Here is a 23408-nt window from a genome sequence, read left to right as displayed (position 1 = left end):
AACTAAGTTTTATCACGTTGTAAACATGTATTTCAATATGTTAACGCGTTTAGAAAGATTAATTTTAAATTGTTTGGGATTTTTTTAAATTGTTTCTGTGTTTCTGAGGTCAGTTTATTAAATTGTATTTGGTTTCATCAATATATATTATGTCACAATTTGAGCAATTAATTTGATAAACCAAATTCCTAAGGTGTTCGTAATTGAAAAAAGTTTTTTTTGAGTTAGGATCCAAATGTGTTTCAATATGTAAACGCGTTTAGAAAGATTAATTTTAAATTGTTTGGGATTTTTTTAATTGTTTTTGTGTTTCTGAAGTCAGTTTATTAAACTGTGTTTGGTTTCACCAATATATATTATGTCACAATTTGAGCAATTAATTTGATAAACCAGATTCCTAAGGTGTTCGTAATTCAAAAAAGTTTTTTTGAGTTGAGTTTCACTTGTGTTTCGATATGTTAGCATGCTTAGAAAGTACAATTTTAAATTGTTTAAGATTTTTAGAATAGTTTCTGTGTTACGAAGTCTTTTTATTCAATTTTGTCTGGTTTCGCCAATTTATATTATGTCACTTTTTTTAACTCAGTTTTATTTAGCAATCAGAAATACATAAAGATTCCTATGAGCTAAAATGACAATATTTAAGAGCGATGCCCAAGAAGAACTCCAATGAGAACTTCTCAGTTTTACAATTAATATGATATTATATTAGACCTAATCTAAGACTAAGTCTAAAGGCCATTGTCGTTTCAGTCTCCTTATGCCAAAAGATTGAGTAATGTCAACTATAGATGGGTTCGAATGTGAGTCCAGTTTGCGTTTGTATTTTCCCTTGAATTCTTTGAACGTTAATTGCACCGTTTTCATGTTGAGGTTGCTGTGAATGGTTTCATTTGTCACGTACCACGGAGAATTGAGAATTTTACGTAAAATTTTGGACTGAGTTCTCAGCATTATAGCTATATTTGATTTGTAAGCACATCCCCAGAGCTCAATTCCGTAGGTCCAGATTGGTTTAATAATTGATTTATATAACAGCAACTTATTTTCAACAGGGAGCTTAGACTTTTTACGCAGTAGCCAATCAAATTCTTTCATTTTGATCATTATTTGCTACTTTTTTGTTTTTATGTGGCTTTTCTAAGTGAGTCTTCTGTCTAAATGGAGACCAAGATATTTCACTATGTTCTGTTTCGGAATCTGGACGTTATTTAAATAAATTAGAGGGCACGTACCCTCTCTCAGGGTAAATGTGAAATGAGCTGATTTGGTCACAATTTGAGCAATTAATTTGGTAAACCAGATTTCTAAAATGTTTAATATTGAAAGGAGTTTTTATTGAGCTATGATCTAAATATGCTTATAAAATATAGATAAAAACTCAATATACGATATCTTCTACGTCGACTAACTTTTACCTTTTGCAAACATTTCTTCATCCGTTGTAACCTAATACTAATACGTCGCGAGTCTAAACTTCTGCAAAGGGTGAGTCTTCCGTCAGGGGACGAAGGGTCTGCGCCCCTCTTCCTTTGTCGGAGGGTTCGTAAGCAAGGCCATTCATTGGTCGGTGTTGTCACCGAAGTCGGGTGCGCGACGGCGCGATTGGTTTGCGACACCGCCAGGTGTCAAAATGGCCACGGAGACCGACTTTTTTCTCTCTAGTGCTAAAAGAGAACAGCTTTTGTATGCGAAGTGAATTTTATATAGTTAATTATGTTCCACGTTTAGCAGAGCTTTTAGAAGTACTTAAATCATTATACGCAAACTGGTAGTATTTATGATAGAGGAATTAACTGAGAACGGAAATTATCTTGGGACTGGTAATGTTTGCAGAGGAATACTATGTTCTACTACAAATTGTAGGTGTAAACATTAGACGTTTTTGTGATTTTAGAGTTGATACATTAAAATATTGCATCAACGTTGGTAAATTTAATTTGCTTGAGCACCTGTAATTTCTTTGTTCAAACTTATTTTTTAAGTTGAAAAAAGCTATCTTTCGTAAGATTTAGGAGTTGTTCTTGCAAAATATTGTCTGTAGTGTAACGTATCTAACTACAGTCAAGAAATTTCTTTTGTAGCCTGTTTATTTTAGAACCGTTTATTTGTTAGAAAACGGCAGAAACTGCTGAACGGATTCCATAAATTTAAAAGCCGTTTCATGAAATTTAATAAGGATAGCCGTTGTTAATAGTTTATTTTTCAATTTGAAAAAATTCTTTGTTTACTAATATATTATTTTTCAAGCTAATAGCTTATTTTTCAACTTGAAAAAATACTTTGTTTTGTAAGATTTAGGAGTTGTTCTTGCAAAATATTGTCTGTGGTGTAATGTTTAGCTATAGACCACAAATTTATTTTGTGGTCTGTTTATTTTAAAATTGTTTACCTGCTAGGAAACGGTTGATTTCATTTCAAAATTTCAAATTTACATTTGATGGAATTTAGTAAGGATTATCGTTGTTTTGTGAGTCCATTATAAAAGCCGTTTCTTTATAATTAGCAGATAAGCTAATATATTATTTTTCAAGCTTTTTTTTTTTAATTTCAATAATTATTACAACTGTTAAATTATTAACATCTAGTAATATATATAATAAATAATAACATAAATTTAAATAAATAAAAGTGCAAAGGATAAAATTTACATGAAAATAATATCCGCAATATGATTTGATATAAAATATAAGCAAATAATAATAAAAATAAAATTAATAAATAATATAAATAAAATTTCTGAATAATAAAATAATACTAGAAAAATAATAAAATATAACAAACTAACAATAATAGAAATAGTAAGATAATAATAATAATAATAAGCTTCAATATTTTTCAAGCTAATCGCTTATTTTTCAAGTTGAGAAAATGCTTTGTTTTAAAAAACTTACGAGTTGTTCTTGCAAAATATTGTCTGATTGGTGTAAAATATCTAGCTATAGTCAAGAAATTTATTTTATGGTCTATTTATTTTAAATCTGTTTATTTGCTTGAAAATGATTGAACGGATTCCAAAAATTTAAATGCCATGTGATGAAATTTAATAATTATTGTCGTTGTTTTGTGAGTCCATTATCCAAGCCGTTTCTTTAAATTAATTAGCACATAAGCTAATATATTATTTTTCAACCTAATAGCTTATTTTTCAAGTTGAAAAAATACCATGTTTTATAAGATTTAGAAGTTGTTTTTGCAAAATATAACACATATAATATTTAATATATTATTTATAGTACATATTTAATATAATAAGATTATTGGAAAATGTTTGTCTACGCTTTAACCAAAAATCCTAAACAAATTTTGAAATGCTGATTAATTGGTCAAAAAATTGATTTTGATGATATTTATAAAACTCTGTATGATGATAGAGGTTATGGTCGGGAACAAATTAAAATATGATAGACCTACGATAAGTAGATAAATTATAAAAATTCATCAGAGTCTAGAACAATTTTTCATACCAAAATAAGGAATGTAGCTAAATCTAAATTAGCGAAGATTTTGCAAGTTGTCTGAAGCCAAAATGCTGCTTATATCTAGTTTTATTTATTGTAATGAGAATTTCAGCTGTGACTAAAGATTTAATTTATTTCGCTTGAGAATTCGTGTCTGGCCAATTTATAATTTAAAATCTTTCATGTCGGTAATATCCACTTAGATAATTCCTAATACTTTCCGTTAAAAATGCATTAAGTAAATTTTTCCTATTTGTATGACGCAAAAGTCTGGAACAAATAACATATCATACATACCTAATTATAATTTTAATAAACTATAACGTCGGATACGAGGCGTATTATTATAATAAAGCATTTCCCCGAACATAATTTTATTTCCATTATACGATGAATCCACCGTGGTATCGAAATCAAATTATATTCACTTCAATTATTTGCATGTATGTTGCAATTGAGATATTATTCATCCCATAGAATTGATACATAATATGATATAAATCGTAAAATAACATGCATTCCATTTTAACAAACGAATCAATTTATTCTGATTTTATTTTTATACGCATTTTCGAATCGCAGGAGCTTGAATATGATTCCATTCAATTTTTGCATAATGCATTCAATTATTTTGTATAACGCACAATTAAAATACTATCCTCCGACAATATTGGCGGTTATATGGCATATGTAGAAGTACATACTCACATATGGATTCGAAAGATATGCAAATTTCGCATATTTTATTCCGATCACATATGGCAAGCGAAAAGAAAATATAACGTATTGATAATAAAAATATGTTTCGTATTATAGTACGAGATATATATTAAAAATTAACTGGCATTAACAGAGATAATTTTTGAAACATTATTTTGTATTGAAATATTATAAAAATTTAATATGCATTAGATTCATTCATTCCTAAAAAATGTAGAAGTCAGTTTTATATATATGCATAAATTCTTAACTTGTTTCATGCAAATATAACTTCTAATCATAATAAATAATTATCATTTCTGAATCTATAACTTGCATCAGCTTAACTAATGATTGCCATCTTATCGAAATATTAAAAACGATTTAATTTCAAAGAATTGTATATATCAAATTTATATATAAAATGGAAGGATAAAATCTGAACAAAATGAATACTTACAGTTTTCGAATAAATAACCTAATATTTTATACACCTTGGCGATAGTGTTTATTACATTTCATGAGATTATACAAATTTACAAAGCAATATTAAATTTAATACACATAGTACACATAGTGCATACCCTCTGGGGTAACTACTATCTATAATAAAATTTTATTAAAAAGAAATAAAAAAATATATATATAAAAGATTTTCTGGAATTATATGTTCAATGTGCACTTGATTTTACTTCTCTTTATTAATTGGTGAATCAAGAGTAGTAAACCCAAGTGCATATATATATTTCTCTCCACAAAATGTTTCTCTCCAAAATGTCGTAGCGTAGAGAGTTCTAAAATTCTCAATTTGCACACGTCTGTGTTTGCTTTGAGAGCAGCGAACAACTTCGGCGTAGCAGAACGACGCGCTACGCCTCTACGGCGCGTAACGTGTCGACAGAAGTGTGCCCGCCATATTTGCTCTCGACAGCTACGAGCGAGGTGTGGGCACGGATTGCCTCGTTTTACAGGGCCGGAATTGAGGAATGAAGGGAAAACGGAATTTAAGCTCATATTTTTTCACAATTTATTTATTCACTTGACATCATGGGGTCGATTCTGCCAAAAATTCATCAATGTTATAGAAAGGCTTCGTTACAAAATACAGTCAAATCCATATTGCATTCCTTCTAAAAAGCGTTATGTTTTGATTGCTGGTCAAAAAGAAAAATAAAAAATATGATAGAAAAAAACGAGAAAACTATAGAGAAATGTTTTTCAACCACTGTGGGATATTTTACATTTTTGTTGACTTCAACCTAAAAAGATTTTTTGACGGTCGTAGCAAAATAGTAATACACCTTGGCGATAGTGTTTATTACATTTCATGAGATTATACAATTTACAAAGCATATTAAATTAATACACATAGTACACATAGTGCATACCCTCTGGGGTAACTACTATCTATAATAAAATTTTATTAAAAAGAAATAAAAAAATATATATATAAAAAGATTTTCTGAATTTTATATGTTCATTGTGCACTTGACTTTACTTCTCTTCATTAATTTGGTGAATCAAGAGTAGTCAATCAGAGTGCATATATATATATTTCTCTCCACAAAATGTTTCTCTCCAAAATGTCGCAACGTAGAGAGTTTTAAAATTCTCAATTTGCACACGTCTGTGTTTGCTTTGAGAGCAGCGAACAACTTCGGCGTAGCAGAACGACGCGCTACGCCTCTACGGCGCGTAACGTGTCGACAGAAGTGTGCCCGCCATATTTGCTCTCGACAGCTACGAGCGAGGTGTGGGCACGGATTGCCTCGTTTTACAGGGCCGGAATTAAAAAATAGTTTTCTCTAAGGACATTCAATTGAAGGGAAAACGGAATTTAAGCTCATATTTTTTCACAATTTATTTATTCACTTGACATCATGGGGTCGATTCTGCCATAAAATTCATCAATGTTATAGAAAGGCTTCGTTACGTAGCGTTTTGCATATAAAATGGTACTAAAAACTGTCAAAATACAGTCAAATCCATATTGCATTCCTTCTAAAAAGCGTTATGTTTTGATTGCTGGTCAAAAAGAAAAATAAAAAATATGATAGAAAAAAACGAGAAAACTATAGAGAAATGTTTTTCAACCACTGTGGGATATTTTACATTTTTGTTGACTTCAACCTAAAAAGATTTTTTTGACGGTCGTAGCAAAAATAGTAATAGCTTCTTTGGAACTATTCGAAAAACGTAATTTTTTTTTCAATTCCTACGGTTTTGCTCCATATATTTTTTCTTAAAGAAAATAGTCATCTTACAATTCTGAGCCTTAATCCGGCTGGTGTTTTAGCACCTGCGTATGTGTTGAGGGCTTCGCGGCCGTTGTCATGACGATTCAGTGTTTTCTGGGGACCAAGAATGGGTCCCCTCAGGCGTAGACCGATACTCTATTCTAGCCCGACAAGGTCGATGTCAGCCCAAGCTTGGGATCCTCTTATAGGTATATGATATAGTATTGGATATATAGTCCGGCATCGTGTAATTTCAAATCAATATATTACACTTGTAATAGACCATTGTTTTATAATCTAGATCCAGACAAAATAGTAATAGATACAAATATTTTTCTAACGGTGTTTTTACATATGGCGATCAGAAAAGATACTATTGTCGTTATATATATTTCGGATTAATATATTATTCTAGTCAATCAATTTCTAAATGTGATGTCATGCTACTATATCTATTGCAATAAATCCCTGAAAGCACATGTGTTCCTTCCATTATTAAAATTGTACCGAGGCCGAGGGTATAAAATACTTATATTTACATACATATATATACGAGTATATATATATATATATATATATATATATATTTATATATTTACGTAATCCACCCCACAAATAATTAATTCCAATATGGCAACCTGGGCATAACTATCATGTACTTGAAAGAATCAAAGCCACCCTTTTCGATGCAAAATGCCCTTAGCAGCACTCCGACACGTGACACATTTCATTTTGGAATTTTAATGATAACAAGGGTTCTAAACATTCAGGACTTTTTATTTATATTGCGTTTTAGATTGAACATACAGTAGGACGAAGTATTTTTTAGAAGGCCATCCAATGGTTGGCGTATCTTTGTTTGTTAGTTTTTATTGAAATTTTCTTTAATGCATTTTAGTTTTATGCAGCAATATTGGGGATAGATAATTTTTATTTGCAAACATATTTTCATTTGTGTTTTCAAGTGAAAACCGACGTTACTAATGCTTTATTATAAACCTGGTGTTTGGAACAAAGCCAAAGCTCTTGTGACAAAGCCACGAAGAAGTCCAACAAATAAACTTTATTATATTTACATAATCCAATCATGTAGTAATATGTTTAACTGTCACTTAATTTTCTGCAAAAATTATCAAAATAAAAGTCCTTGATACTGCGGATCAGTATCAAAATATTCAAAAAAATATTATTCAAGTATGTTTAAGTTATGAATATAAATATGATATATTTCTACAATTTTTATTTTTTATATCATTTTCTATTTGTGACTTTTATTTTCAAAGGCACAGTACCCACCATAAAGCAGTCACGTGTACACCAGAGTATTAATCTTTAAAACTCTTATTAGGAGGGTGTACGATGGGACATCATTTAATTAGAACGCTGGAGTGATTTTCTGTCACACAAAATGGCGACTAGCGCTTTTCATTGCTCTGGCTTCCAATTTTGACAAAATCTAATAATCCCGGATTTAAAAGCGGTTTTAATGGGGACTTTTTACTATACATAGGCCACCCCGCTAGGATACGAGGTAATGCTTTTATTTATTACAATTTGGTTTCTGGATAAATTTTTATTAGATTTCAATCTTTTTTTGACAATATAAAACTTATTCCAACTGCTTATGCTTTGTTATCAACTTTGGTATTATAGAAATATATTCATTTTTTATACATTTTGGACTGCGATCAGAAATATTTCTTATTATAAGTTTACTAATGATTATTGGCTGTCAGTAGGCAACCCAATGGTCGCCTTACTCTATTCTTGATTTTATTTTATGTGGCGTTACTTTATTTTACATAAATCTATTATTTATGAAACAATCATTTTGTAGAAAATCAAATAACCGATATGTATTATAAGGCAAATAAATAAATAAATAAGTGTATAACCGTGCTTGATAGGCGCTGTGTGCATTACACCAGGCCACTTAGCCATAATTAATTCGCGAGCGCTTAAAGCCGGCGATACATACAAAACACGCATAGCTCTATATACATACCCCGATGAGAGTATTTGAAAGAGACTATGTGCTGAACAGGGCTGAATAAGGGATGATAGTAGAAGCTGATAAATTTCCCACTACATTTTAGTATTTTAGTGGTTTGCTGACGACCAAGGACGTAGATACAGCCCTTGTACATAAGCAAAAATTAATGAAAACAACCCAATTTTTTTCCTAGAGGACTTTAGGCAATCTAAAGTCTTCACCAGTTACAAATCTTATATATAAAAATGGAGCTCTCTTTCAAATGTCCGAATAAAACTCGAAAACGGCTGAATCGATTGGGCCAGTCTTAGTCTTGAAAAATTCGTGCTAATCCAGAGAATGTCCAAAAGGTAAGAAATTATTTCAAATCCGCGTAGAAACTTTACATTTTGAATTTGAAAATTTTTGTAGAAGCGTAATTTAAATAGAACAATGGACGGTGGCAATTTCATGAAATGTCAAACGCTTTTGACAGATGATGTTCAATTACGTTTAATAGGATGTTTTACGCGAATATTATTTTTTTGTGATAAATTTGTAGTAAGTAGTTTTGTTTGTAGTTTTATTTATATACAAAAACGTTAGTAAACGGGCTCCAAGTGTTACTACAATACAAGTGAAATGTTTTTTGAATTATTCAAATCGGACACTCCGTTCTCTTAAAAACTGAGTTTCCGTTTTGGGCACTTTTTGCCCCGTATCTTCGGAACGGCTAGACCTGCCTTCGCCAAAAACTAATCAGCACGTCTCCTTATCAATACGAATCGAATGTTTTCTAAATTATTCAAATCGGTTGATTCGTGTTCCCGAAATCGTCGACGAAAATTTGTATCCGCACATACATACACACACACACACATACATCAATTTTTTCTAAGGTATGCCAAAATGTTCAGAAACCTTTGAAACGTAAAGATATAAAAAAAATTTCATTTTTGATTTTTTTGCGATTACTATAACTTGCCCTACGGGAAGTTAAAAAAATATATAGGCTTCGGATTATCCGGAATTCGGATTATCCGGACATCCGATTATCCGCAATTCGGATTATCCGGAATTCGGATTATCCGGAATTCGGATTATCCGGAGTTCAGATTATCCGGAATTCGGATTATCCGGAATTCGGATTATCCGGAATTCGGATTATCCGGAATTCGGATTATCCGGACATCCGATTATCCGGACATCCGATTATCCCGATTATCCGGACATCCCGATTATCCGGACATCCGATTATCCGGACATCCGATTATCCGGACATCCGATTATCCGGACATCCGATTATCCGACAACCGATTATCCGGACATCCGATTATCCGGACATCCGATTATCCGGACATCCGATTATCCGGACATCCGATTATCCGGACATCCGATTATCCGGACATCCGATTATCCGGACATCCGATTATCCGGACAACTGATTATCCGGACAACCGATATCCGGACAATCCGATTATCCGGACATCCGATTATCCGGACATCCGATTATCCGGACATCCGATTATCCGGACATTCGATTATCCGGACATCCGATTATCCGGACACCGATTATCCGGACATCCGATTATCCGGACATCCGATTATCCGGACATCCGATTATCCGGACATCCGATTATCCGGACATCCGATTATCCGGACATCGATTATCCGGACATCCGATTATCCGGACAACCGATTATCCGGACATCCGATTATCGGACATCCGATTATCCGGACATCCGATTATCCGGACATCCGATTATCCGGACATCCGATTATCCGGACATCCGATTATCCGGACATCCGATTATCCGGACATCCGATTATCCGGACATCCGATTATCCGGACATCCGATTATCCGGACATCCGATTATCCGGACATCCGATTATCCGGACATCCGATTATCCGGACATCCGATTATCCGGACAACCGATTATCCGGACATCCGATTATCCGGACATCCGATTATCCGGACATCCGATTATCCGGACATCCGATTATCCGGACATCCGATTATCCGGACATCCGATTATCCGGACATCCGATTATCCGGACATCCGATTATCCGGACATCCGATTATCCGGACATCCGATTATCCGGACACCGATTATCCGGACATCCGATTATCCGGACATCCGATTATCCGGACATCCGATTATCCGGACATCCGATTATCCGGACATCCGATTATCCGGACATCCGATTATCCGGACATCCGATTATCCGGACATCCGATTATCCGGACATCCGATTATCCGGACATCCGATTATCCGGACACCGATTATCCGGACATCCGATTATCCGGACATCCGATTATCCGGACATCCGATTATCCGGACATCCGATTATCCGGACATCCGATTATCCGGACATCCGATTATCCGGACATCCGATTATCCGGACAACCGATTATCCGGACAACCGATTATCCGGACATCCGATTATCCGGACATCCGATTATCCGGACACCGATTATCCGGACATCCGATTATCCGGACATCCGATTATCCGGACATCCGATTATCCGACATCCGATTATCCGGACATCCGATTATCCGGACATCCGATTATCCGGACATCCGATTATCCGGACATCCGATTATCCGGACAACCGATTATCCGGACATCCGATTATCCGGACATCCGATTATCCGGACATCCGATTATCCGGACATCCGATTTCCGGACATCCGATTATCCGGACATCCGATTATCCGGACATCCGATTATCCGGACATCCGATTATCCGGACATCCGATTATCCGGACATCCGATTATCCGGACATCCGATTATCCGGACATCCGATTATCCGGACATCCGATTATCCGGACATCCGATTATCCGGACATCCGATTATCCGGACATCCGATTATCCGGACATCCGATTATCCGGACATCCGATTATCCGGACACCGATTATCCGGACAACCGATTATCCGGACATCCGATTATCCGGACATCCGATTATCCGGACATCCGATTATCCGGACATCCGATTATCCGGACATCCGATTATCCGGACAACCGATTATCCGGACAACCGATTATCCGGACATCCGATTATCCGGACATCCGATTATCCGGACATCCGATTATCCGGACATCCGATTATCCGGACATCCGATTATCCGGACATCCGATTATCCGGACATCCGATTATCCGGACATCCGATTATCCGGACATCCGATTATCCGGACATCCGATTATCCGGACATCCGATTATCCGGACATCCGATTATCCGGACATCCGATTATCCGGACATCCGATTATCCGGACATCCGATTATCCGGACATCCGATTATCCGGACATCCGATTATCCGGACATCCGATTATCCGGACATCCGATTATCCGGACATCCGATTATCCGGACATCCGATTATCCGGACAACCGATTATCCGGACATCCGATTATCCGGACATCCGATTATCCGGACATCCGATTATCCGGACATCCGATTATCCGGACATCCGATTATCCGGACATCCGATTATCCGGACATCCGATTATCCGGACATCCGATTATCCGGACATCCGATTATCCGGACATCCGATTATCCGGACATCCGATTATCCGGACATCCGATTATCCGGACATCCGATTATCCGGACATCCGATTATCCGGACATCCGATTATCCGGACACCGATTATCCGGACATCCGATTATCCGGACACCGATTATCCGGACATCCGATTATCCGGACATCCGATTATCCGGACATCCGATTATCCGGACATCCGATTATCCGGACATCCGATTATCCGGACAACCGATTATCCGGACATCCGATTATCCGGACAACCGATTATCCGGACATCCGATTATCCGGACATCCGATTATCCGGACATCCGATTATCCGGACATCCGATTATCCGGACATCCGATTATCCGGACATCCGATTATCCGGACATCCGATTATCCGGACATCCGATTATCCGGACATCCGATTATCCGGACAACCGATTATCCGGACACCGATTATCCGGACAACCGATTATCCGGACATCCGATTATCCGGACATCCGATTATCCGGACATCCGATTATCCGGACATCGATTATCCGGACATCCGATTATCCGGACAACCGATTATCCGGACATCCGATTATCCGGACATCCGATTATCCGGACATCCGATTATCCGGACAACCGATTATCCGGACATCCGATTATCCGGACAACCGATTATCCGGACATCCGATTATCCGGACATCCGATTATCCGGACATCCGATTATCCGGACATCCGATTATCCGGACATCCGATTATCCGGACATCCGATTATCCGGACATCCGATTATCCGGACATCCGATTATCCGGACATCCGATTATCCGGACATCCGATTATCCGGACATCCGATTATCCGGACATCCGATTATCCGGACATCCGATTATCCGGACATCCGATTATCCGGACATCCGATTATCCGGACATCCGATTATCCGGACATCCGATTATCCGGACATCCGATTATCCGGACATCCGATTATCCGGACATCCGATTATCCGGACATCCGATTATCCGGACATCCGATTATCCGGACAACCGATTATCCGGACAACCGATTATCCGGACAACCGATTATCCGGACATCCGATTATCCGGACATCCGATTATCCGGACATCCGATTATCCGGACATCCGATTATCCGGACATCCGATTATCCGGACATCCGATTATCCGGACATCCGATTATCCGGACATCCGATTATCCGGACAACCGATTATCCGGACAACCGATTATCCGGACATCCGATTATCCGGACATCCGATTATCCGGACATCCGATTATCCGGACATCCGATTATCCGGACATCCGATTATCCGGACAACCGATTATCCGGACATCCGATTATCCGGACATCCGATTATCCGGACATCCGATTATCCGGACATCCGATTATCCGGACATCCGATTATCCGGACATCCGATTATCCGGACAACCGATTATCCGGACAACCGATTATCCGGACATCCGATTATCCGGACATCCGATTATCCGGACATCCGATTATCCGGACATCCGATTATCCGGACATCCGATTATCCGGACAACCGATTATCCGGACATCCGATTATCCGGACATCCGATTATCCGGACAACCGATTATCCGGACAACCGATTATCCGGACATCCGATTATCCGGACATCCGATTATCCGGACATCCGATTATCCGGACATCCGATTATCCGGACATCCGATTATCCGGACATCCGATTATCCGGACAACCGATTATCCGGACATCCGATTATCCGGACAACCGATTATCCGGACATCCGATTATCCGGACATCCGATTATCCGGACATCCGATTATCCGGACATCCGATTATCCGGACATCCGATTATCCGGACATCCGATTATCCGGACATCCGATTATCCGGACATCCGATTATCCGGACAACCGATTATCCGGACATCCGATTATCCGGACAATCCGATTATCCGGACATCCGATTATCCGGACATCCGATTATCCGGACATCCGATTATCCGGACATCCGATTATCCGGACATCCGATTATCCGGACATTCGATTATCCGGACACCGATTATCCGGACATCCGATTATCCGGACATCCGATTATCCGGACATCCGATTATCCGGACATCCGATTATCCGGACATCCGATTATCCGGACATCCGATTATCCGGACATCCGATTATCCGGACATCCGATTATCCGGACATCCGATTATCCGGACATCCGATTATCCGGACATCCGATTATCCGGACATCCGATTATCCGGACATCCGATTATCCGGACATCCGATTATCCGGACATCCGATTATCCGGACATCCGATTATCCGGACATCCGATTATCCGGACATCCGATTATCCGGACATCCGATTATCCGGACATCCGATTATCCGGACATCCGATTATCCGGACATCCGATTATCCGGACATCCGATTATCCGGACATCCGATTATCCGGACATCCGATTATCCGGACATCCGATTATCCGGACATCCGATTATCCGGACATCCGATTATCCGGACATCCGATTATCCGGACATCCGATTATCCGGACATCCGATTATCCGGACATCCGATTATCCGGACATCCGATTATCCGGACAACCGATTATCCGGACAACCGATTATCCGGACATCCGATTATCCGGACATCCGATTATCCGGACAACCGATTATCCGGACAACCGATTATCCGGACAACCGATTATCCGGACAACCGATTATCCGGACAACCGATTATCCGGACAACCGATTATCCGGACAACCGATTATCCGGACAACCGATTATCCGGACAACCGATTATCCGGACAACCGATTATCCGGACAACCGATTATCCGGACATCCGATTATCCGGACATCCGATTATCCGGACATCCGATTATCCGGACATCCGATTATCCGGACATCCGATTATCCGGACTTTCGATTATCCGGACTTTCGATTATCCGGACTTCGGATTATCCGGACTTCGGATTATCCGGACTTCGGATTATCCGGACTTCGGATTATCCGGACTTCGGATTATCCGGACTTCGGATTATCCGGACTTCGGATTATCCGGACTTCGGATTATCCGGACTTCGGATTGTCCGGACTTCGGATTATTCCGGAATGTTATTTAAATTCAGAACCTAAATTTGGTATCGATCAAATGGACCTTTTGTCGAATAACATTTTTCTAGTTATTCGGACTTCGATTGAATTATATGATTCTTGAGTCTCTAGAAATTGTCTAGAATATACCTTATTTAGCAAAACAACGTTTGCCGGGTCAGCTAGTTATTTAATAAATCAGTTGGTCGAAAAAGACAAAAAACAGTAATAGCGTGATTGTACTATCATAGTACGACGTAGTATGTCGTAGTACGATGTCGTAGTACGATGTGGTATTATCAATGAACGTGATTGTACTATTTCAGTACGACGTCGTATGTCCTAATACGATGGAGTATTAGCAATGAACGTGATTGTACTATCATAGTACGACGAAGTATGTCGTAGTACGTTATAGTATTTTCAATGAGCATGATTGTACTATCATAGTACGACGTAGTATGTCGTAGTACGATGTAGTATTATCAATGAGCGTGATTGTACTATCATAGTACGACGTAGTATGTCGTAGTACGTCGTAGTACGATGTAGTATTATCAATGGACGTGATTGTACTATCATAGTACGACGTAGTATGTCCTAATACGATGTAGTAGTATCAATGAACGTGATTGTACTATTATTTACGACGTAGTATGTCGTAGTACATTGTAGTATTATCAATGAACGTGATTGTACTATCATAGTACGATGTAGTATTATCAATGAACGTGCTTGTACTATCATAGTACAACGTAGTATGTCGTAGTACGATGTAGTATTATCAATGAACGTGATTGTACTATCATAGTACGACGTAGTATGTCGTAGTACGATGTAGTATTATCAATGAACGTGATTGTACTATTACAATACGACGTCGTATATCTTAATACCATGTAGTATTATTAATGAACGTGATTGTACTATCATAGTACGACGTAGCAAATCGTAATAAACTATTCCACGCTGATTAAATTTGATCAAATCCTTTTCTTTTTATATCTTAAATAAAATATTTTCTTTACCGAGGTTTTCTTAAATATTCATTAGATTAATGCCATATTTATCGAATCGAATCACAAAATTTGTGGAACTATTTTTGTCAAAATTCTTGTTGATGAGTCTTTTACCCCCGATACCGTCCAGTGGTGGTTGATGCAAAATTCCGACGCGGCTTGTCGAGAAGGTCGATTGAATTATTAATCAGTCCTTCATCCCCTAGCTTCAACACGCCCTCAAATGTGTTGTTTCAATGCATGTAGTAAAAGAGTCGGGATTTCTCTCCTTAGAACAAGTATGGCCGTTTTTGTCCCGACGAGGCGTGTTTTCTGCACATGCATATGGGTTGGAAATATCGATAGGTTCGAATGATATTTTCACCCTATACATTTGCTTTTGTCTTTGATGGTTTTTGTGTTGTCATACATTCGAAGGGCGAGGGATGTATTGGATTTCAGAAATAACTGGATCGGGGATATTCAGGAATTAAATTTTTGTTGTTCATTAAAAATTTTGTTTAAGTTTTTACTATACTGATAATTAGATAACAGAAACTTAGATTTTTGCCTAAAAGTCAATAATAGGTATTGAATAATGTCATCCTAACAGTTGTCCAATCTGGTCCTATATTTATTTTTATAAAGTCTTATTAGATCTTATAATCCTGAATCGATTTCATTATTGTTAATTGGCTATCGTTACCGACGCCCAATTCATACAACATAATTTGTTTTCCCTCTAAAATTCTGCCAAGCATTTAGTTTCAAAGGGGCCTTATCCATATCAGTAGTAAGGATCAGAAACTGTATATCTGCCATATCCTTTGCCTTATATCCTTGCCCTAATACTCCTGAGACCATCTCTTCATATCACTGCAATATGTAGAACGATATTCGCCCCACGGGACCCAAGAGCGTATTATACAAGGATTCAGAGTAATGGATCTTTTGCTTTTTATTACCATCTGTGACGTAAGCTGAGCATTTTTGATGTTTGTGAATATTTTACTCAACAACATATTGAAATAATATAAACTAGTTGTGCATGGCATCGTGCCTTGAGGCTATTTGCTGGAATTTTACGTACCGCAATATAAAATTCTTAAAAGCTCTATAAATTAGATACCTTTGAAAATTTTAAAATTTGTTGAAAATTTGGAAATTTAAAAAAAGGACTTTTTTCAAATATTTTGAAGATTTTGAAATTAATTTAAGTCAGTCAATCCATAGTGTCGAAAATGTAGAGGAAATTTGTTTGAGCTTTATAAGTGAACTCAAAACATTATAAATCTTGGTATGAAACCCAAAGAACTGGAAACAAAATTTATACTTATTTTTAAAATTTCTATAAAGTATCTGATAATTTGATATGCATATGACTCATAATCATTTTTGATCGCCTAATAATTTTTTTTTCAACTTTTTTATGTAGTACTGATTTTTGGAAGATTTTGAATTAAGTTTTTTTATTACAAGTTCATAATTAGCTAATTATCCTACCTTATTTCATATTATTATTAATGTTATTACGGAGATTTTCTGATATAAAACTATCCTTTTCTTTTTTGATTTCTGTCCCTTTTTGATATTTAATAGAATATTTGCCCAATATTTGCGAAAGTTTCTAATTATCATTTTTATTTTTATTTTTCGAACATGTTGTTATTTTCTTAAATTTTTTGTTATTTCTTACTTTGTTTACTATCTAAAAAAAATGGTTTTTCTGCATTTGTATTATTTTCGAACACAAGAAAATTAGTTGTTGATTATTCTCTCATATATTTTTTTCTTTTTTATTTTATTTTTTTTGATTCAAATAATTTAAATATTTTTTTTATCTGAGTAAACTATCAACCAACCCTTATTCCATCAGCATCTGCATATTCACTTGTACGTTTTTAATGTTTTCTCTTACGCTTTTACAGTATGCAAAGGTAAAAATGTATTTTTTGTGAATAATTTGTTGTTTTCATATTTTCCTCCAAAGGAAATGTATTAATGTATCTACAAGACATCAATTTGAAAAGTGCTTGAGGTAGAAATGTTTTTGCATATATAATTTCTTATCGTATGCAACATAAGAATAATATGCGAATGGAACTTTATTCGTAGGAAAACATTTCAGTATGTAATACATTTATCTGTATTTATTAGCAGATAAAAATAACATTTATTAAATGTGCGTTTTGTAATACATATTCCATTTCATTAATGCTCATTGAGATTTAGCAACTCTAGCGCATTTATGAAATTGGTTTTTGGGAAAGTGAACAAGTTATTAAATAATGGAATAAACACCGAACCGAGCTGGATTAATACAGATACAATTGCTTCTCTCTTATTATTTATATATACTTTTATATATATATATATATATATAAATATATATATATTAAAAATTATATTAATAATTATTACCAGAGAGTTTTTGGATACAATTTGCAATCTTATTTTATTTAGGAAAATACTTTCTGAATGTGAATTCAATGTTTGCACGTTTATGAATTTAAGTTTTTTTAAGTTAATGTGCATATAAATGATACAGTAAGGCGGGGCACAAAAGTCCAATTTGACTTAAATAATTAACTAAACCAAATGAGCTGCATTACAACACATAACACGTATCAAACAAACAACTATCGTACTATGTTTAGTAAAATTCACAGTTCCTAATTATAGAAATATGCTTTTCTAATATTTTTTTTAATTTTTCACCTGCCTCTTCTTTTCACCCTATAGACAGATCCAATATCTTATTTTTATTTTTAAGGGATTTTACGTAATAATAGCTACAATATTCACCCAATGTAAAATATTAATTTTATGGGCACATTTTTGACAAAGATAGCATCATATATAACCCTGATCTGATATTTAGTAGCAGAGTTGAATTAACTATTAGATTAATATATTTGTTGCAAAATTGTTCCTCGCTCATTTTTGACAAAGGTAGCATTGTATATAATCTTAATCTAGAATTTATCAGCAGAGTTGGAATAACTATTAGTTTAATATATTTCTTACAAAATTGTTCCTCACTCATTTTTGACAAAGGTAGTATTGTATATAACCTTGATCTGGTATTTATCAGCAGAGTTGGAATAACTATATTGGAATGTTGGAATAACTAGTTTAATATATTTTTTGCAAAATCGTTCTTCGCTCATTTTTGACAAAGATAGTATTGTATATAACCTTGATCTGGTATTTATCAGTAGAGTCGGAATAACTATTAGTTGAACATATTTCTTGCAAAATTGTTCTTTAAGCACAATACTTTTTTTATTTTATTTTTTTTTTATTTATTTATTTATTTAGCAATATATACATTTCATATATATCCATATCTCAGACAGGCAGGGGTGCCTGGTATAAGATATTATGGATTGCTTTATACATTTATGTCTATACATATATATTTATCTATTAAAATATTACATCTATATAAGAAATTAAGTATAAGAGTCATATTTTACTAATAAGGTCAATCTTGTTTATATCTGGTATAGTTTTTTAATTCAGTTTTAAATTTATTTAAGTTTATCAATATTTTTATTTGGGGAGGTAATTTGTTGAAAAGGGTGCACTTCTAAGGGGGCTAGTAGGGATCGTTCAAGTATTACGTAAGCAGATTTATTACAATTATTTACTCCCCCCCTCCCCTTTGTCAGCAAAAGTAAGCAAATTTCTTACCAAAAATAAGCAAAATAAGCAAATCAAAAACCCCCCTATAGTGCTCACGTAATACTTGAACGGCCTCTTATTTGTTTTAGGGTATTTAATATAATAGTTTTCAATCTGCCTAGTATGATGTTCGTGTATATCCTGGTTTGTTTCTATTGTTGTAATGTTTTGATTGCTTTAATTATTTTTCATTACGGTTTATTGCTTCTTTGATTTTCCTTTCTTATGAAGGATTTGTGATAAAACAGTTACTCGAGATTCAGCAACATCTTACAAAAAATGTATTTGTTACTCGAGAATGTGATATATTAGTTACTCAAGAATTAGAAACATCTTACAAAAAACGTATTTTTTTATCCCTGAGGCAAATCCCAAATTTCATTTAGTTATTAGCCGAAGCTACGTCATGGGCATCAATATCGGTATCTGTTGTACTTGTTGTAGGTTGTAGATTCGCCTCAAATCCCGGTGTTGAAACTTATCGATCACTCCTCACCCTCGGACATCGTAACTCGCGACTCTGACGCTCTCTAACAACGCGGAAAGCCGGATAACGGCATCCTTCTCGTTTTTCACACAGCTCGAGGCCGCTTTGTCACACTGTCCGTGTACTCCAAAAACGAACACCGAGACTGGCATCGGGAGAAACAGTGACGGGCAGGGGAGGAAAAATTGTCAATCAAGTCTAGATTTTTGGTAATAAAATTTCACCAGTAGTATTATGTAAGATTTCGTATTTTCAGCTAATATCACTATTTTTGGGCCAGCGGTGGCGAAATCGGTTAGAGCGTGGGCTAGCAGCAACTAGTCCCAGGTTCGCTGGTTCGATTTCCGCTACCGCCGTAGCCCGACATCAGGCAGCTTTGATGTCAAATTTTCACTTGGAGTTATAGATCACAATATAATTCCAAGTTGAAATCGTGCTTCGTCGACATAGCTGCAAAATCCAATCACATGTTAACTATTAGACGTAAGAGCTAATATCAAAAATATCCCACACATAAGAGAATGGTAAATTGATGGATTGCCTCTCATGAAATAAGTAATCATAAGTCTTAACCAACAGCTTATAGAACCTATAAGAGTTCTGATTGCTGTTCAAACAATAAAAAAAATACTATTTTTAGCATTTTTGCTGATTATCTACCTTTGGACATCATTTTATTTCATTTCATTGAGGTCATATCTTTTTTCTATTTCCATTTTATTACAATCTTCATGGTAAGGCATTCAGTAAATGTGGTGACAAATGTACCCAGTTGTAGTCATTTTAAATTTGAAGAGATCATTTAATGACCAGATAAATCATCATCACCAAGAGTCCGAGACCAATTCTCGGATAAAATAGCAAATTTTATGTTACAGATCCATAATCGCATATGTTGGTAGCCTCGGATAGTCAAAACGCTTTATGTTTTGCTGTGCGATCAAGTGTTTTGCCTTCTAGAGTTTAGGTTTTATGTGTAAGACGTTCGATCAACATATATTTTTGACAATTCTTGACTACTAACTCATACGATTATAGACCAGTAACAACAACAATTCTATAGATAACACATTGAATTTGAATATTCAAACAGAAGAATACAAGGCACTTTCATAAAGACTGGAGATTTTTAAGGCTCAAATGTTAATCACTTAAAATATAAAGTGCCTAGAAAAACATAGGCACTTTCATAAAGATTGGAGACTTCTAATAGCTAACTTTTAATTACTTAAAAAATAGCTAGCAGATTTTTTTTCAAACGGTACGATCGAACCTTCAGCTTGTTGATCTGTGGGCTTATTAGGAGGATAATTTATACAAAAAATTACGAAACAGTAAGACAAAAATAATTATCTTAATTAAGTATTATCATTGGTGTATTTCTATGATGAGTGAGCCCTACATTTTTACCCCGTAATAGTTAAGGCCAAACATTTTGTTTTTTGTTCTACTGTGTTTTTGCTTTTAGTTCTTCGTATTTTTTCTTCTCAAATAAATTTTCATTATATACATTCTTCTTCGTCCTAGTCCTTTAGGTTTTGCTAATTTTTGTCTCTTACAACTGGTGCCTTTATTATTTCTAGCACCTTTCTCTCACTTTATGCAGCATAAACTTAGTTATTGATTTTTTGGTGAATATTATTTTTATATAATTTTCTAGCAGTACTATGTGAAACAACTCTTACAGTTCTATGTATTGGAGTAAATTTTTGATTATATACCTTATTCTTGGTTATAGTCTCTTAATTTTTGCTAATTTTCAACTGGCATTTTTACCATTTCTAGCATCTAACTTTCACTTTAAGCAGCATATGCTTAATTGTTATTTTTTTGGTTTATTCTAATTTTTTAACATTTTTTAGCAATACAATGTGAAAGAACTCTCAAGGTATTTTTATTAGATGTCCTTAGGTTCATTGGTCTATTTGTCCATTTGTTCATTTGATCTGTATAGAGCCAAGTCCCAAATGAGTAGAGTATATTAATAAACTAATATTAACTAAATATTAATATTTAGCATACATTTAATTAGATTCCACTTGAAATCATAGGACTAAAAATTTGATGTTTTATCCGAGAAATGGTCTCGGACCTTCGGTGTGTTGACTTTTCTAGTCATGGTATGATATGAATTAAGGGACGATTGTATAAAAGCAGATAATCAGTAAAAATGATAAAAATAAATGTTTTAAGATAAAAATGAGTGATATTGAATATAATTTGATAAACTCAAATCTAGTGTTGATTGGCAATTTTGCCGAGACTTTGTGAAAAAGACTTGGACTTGAGTGTGTTTCCAACACCTCCCTTGCCCGTCACTGTTTCTCCTGATCTCTGGTCTAAGCACCAGGTTTAAGCAAAATACTGTGCTTATCATATGTACAATCATGACAAATCGTTTTCAATATTTCGCTCTATTTTTACTCAAATCTGTCTGTTTTGTTTGTCACCCCCTCGCCGCCACTGGTCAATTTTGCACCCTTTGCTTCTGCTCTATCCATGACGCGATGCTATACATATTCTATCGTGTTGCCAGGGCAACTCCCTATTCTGGTGTCAGAATCCGTTTCGCCCTTCGTGCCGCTCCCGTACCGAGCGAGCCCCCAGAGCTCTAAACCCCAACCCTTAACAACTACCCCTGGAGTGTATAATACACAGCGCCTGATAAGTGTCTCCTATATGTACATATGTACATCTAGAGAGGATTTTGAAATTGCACGCGATATATGATTAAGTTGGAGAATATAATTTTTAGGAGCTTGGTAAATTTTGTTTGTTGGTAATGGATAGATGGTAATTCATGTTAGACACTTATAATAAATAATAAATAACAAGTACTTCTTTGAATGGATAATAAATTGACACTAATATATCATAACTTCATTCAAAATCAAGCTACATTATCGACCCTAATGTTTAAAAAAACATGTTCAACAGTTTACAGGTTTTTTCAGCCGTTGTTTCGACTGTAATTTGGAAATCGTTTTAGTGCTATTAGATCTGAAAATATTTATAGTAATCATTTATTTATATTTACAAAACTACTTGCAAAATTTGTAATATAATTTTTGAATCAATAATAATTAAACCTGAAGCGTCTCTATCTAATATCTCTTATTAATATCTATTAATTATCACTGTCTTGATATTTACTTAATTTATTATAATTATCTCCCTAATATTACAATGTTTGCATTTCAGACATATTTTGAATTGATATACATTGATTCCATGATTTGGTATTTTGAATATGCGATAT

The 23408-nt window shown here is 35.3% G+C and overlaps 1 protein-coding gene across 2 annotated transcripts in view; it reads left to right on the top strand.

Annotated features, from left to right (window-relative positions):
- Positions 1–23408, top strand: part of LOC113382927 (protein ABHD11-like) — a 71144-nt gene that overhangs the window by 4929 nt on the left and 42807 nt on the right. Inside the window, exon 5 of one of the 2 annotated variants that reach the window (XR_003367702.1) lies at positions 7746–7928. Coding sequence is in view for 1 of the 2 variants with exons in the window: in XM_026621181.1 (XP_026476966.1) it covers positions 7681–7726 (46 nt within the window). In the remaining variant the exon portion in view is untranslated. Of the gene's footprint in view, positions 1–7680; positions 7929–23408 lie in introns of those variants that run through there. The other variant, XM_026621181.1, reaches the window with a different exon arrangement.

The sequence above is a fragment of the Ctenocephalides felis genome, unplaced genomic scaffold (assembly GCF_003426905.1).
Source record: "Ctenocephalides felis isolate EL2017-DRISC unplaced genomic scaffold, ASM342690v1 CF-g0.4_SCAFFOLD_03570, whole genome shotgun sequence".
NCBI lineage: Eukaryota > Metazoa > Arthropoda > Insecta > Siphonaptera > Pulicidae > Ctenocephalides > Ctenocephalides felis.
The sequence above is the reverse complement of the archived record's forward strand: the minus strand, read 5'-3'. Positions and strand labels throughout refer to the sequence as shown.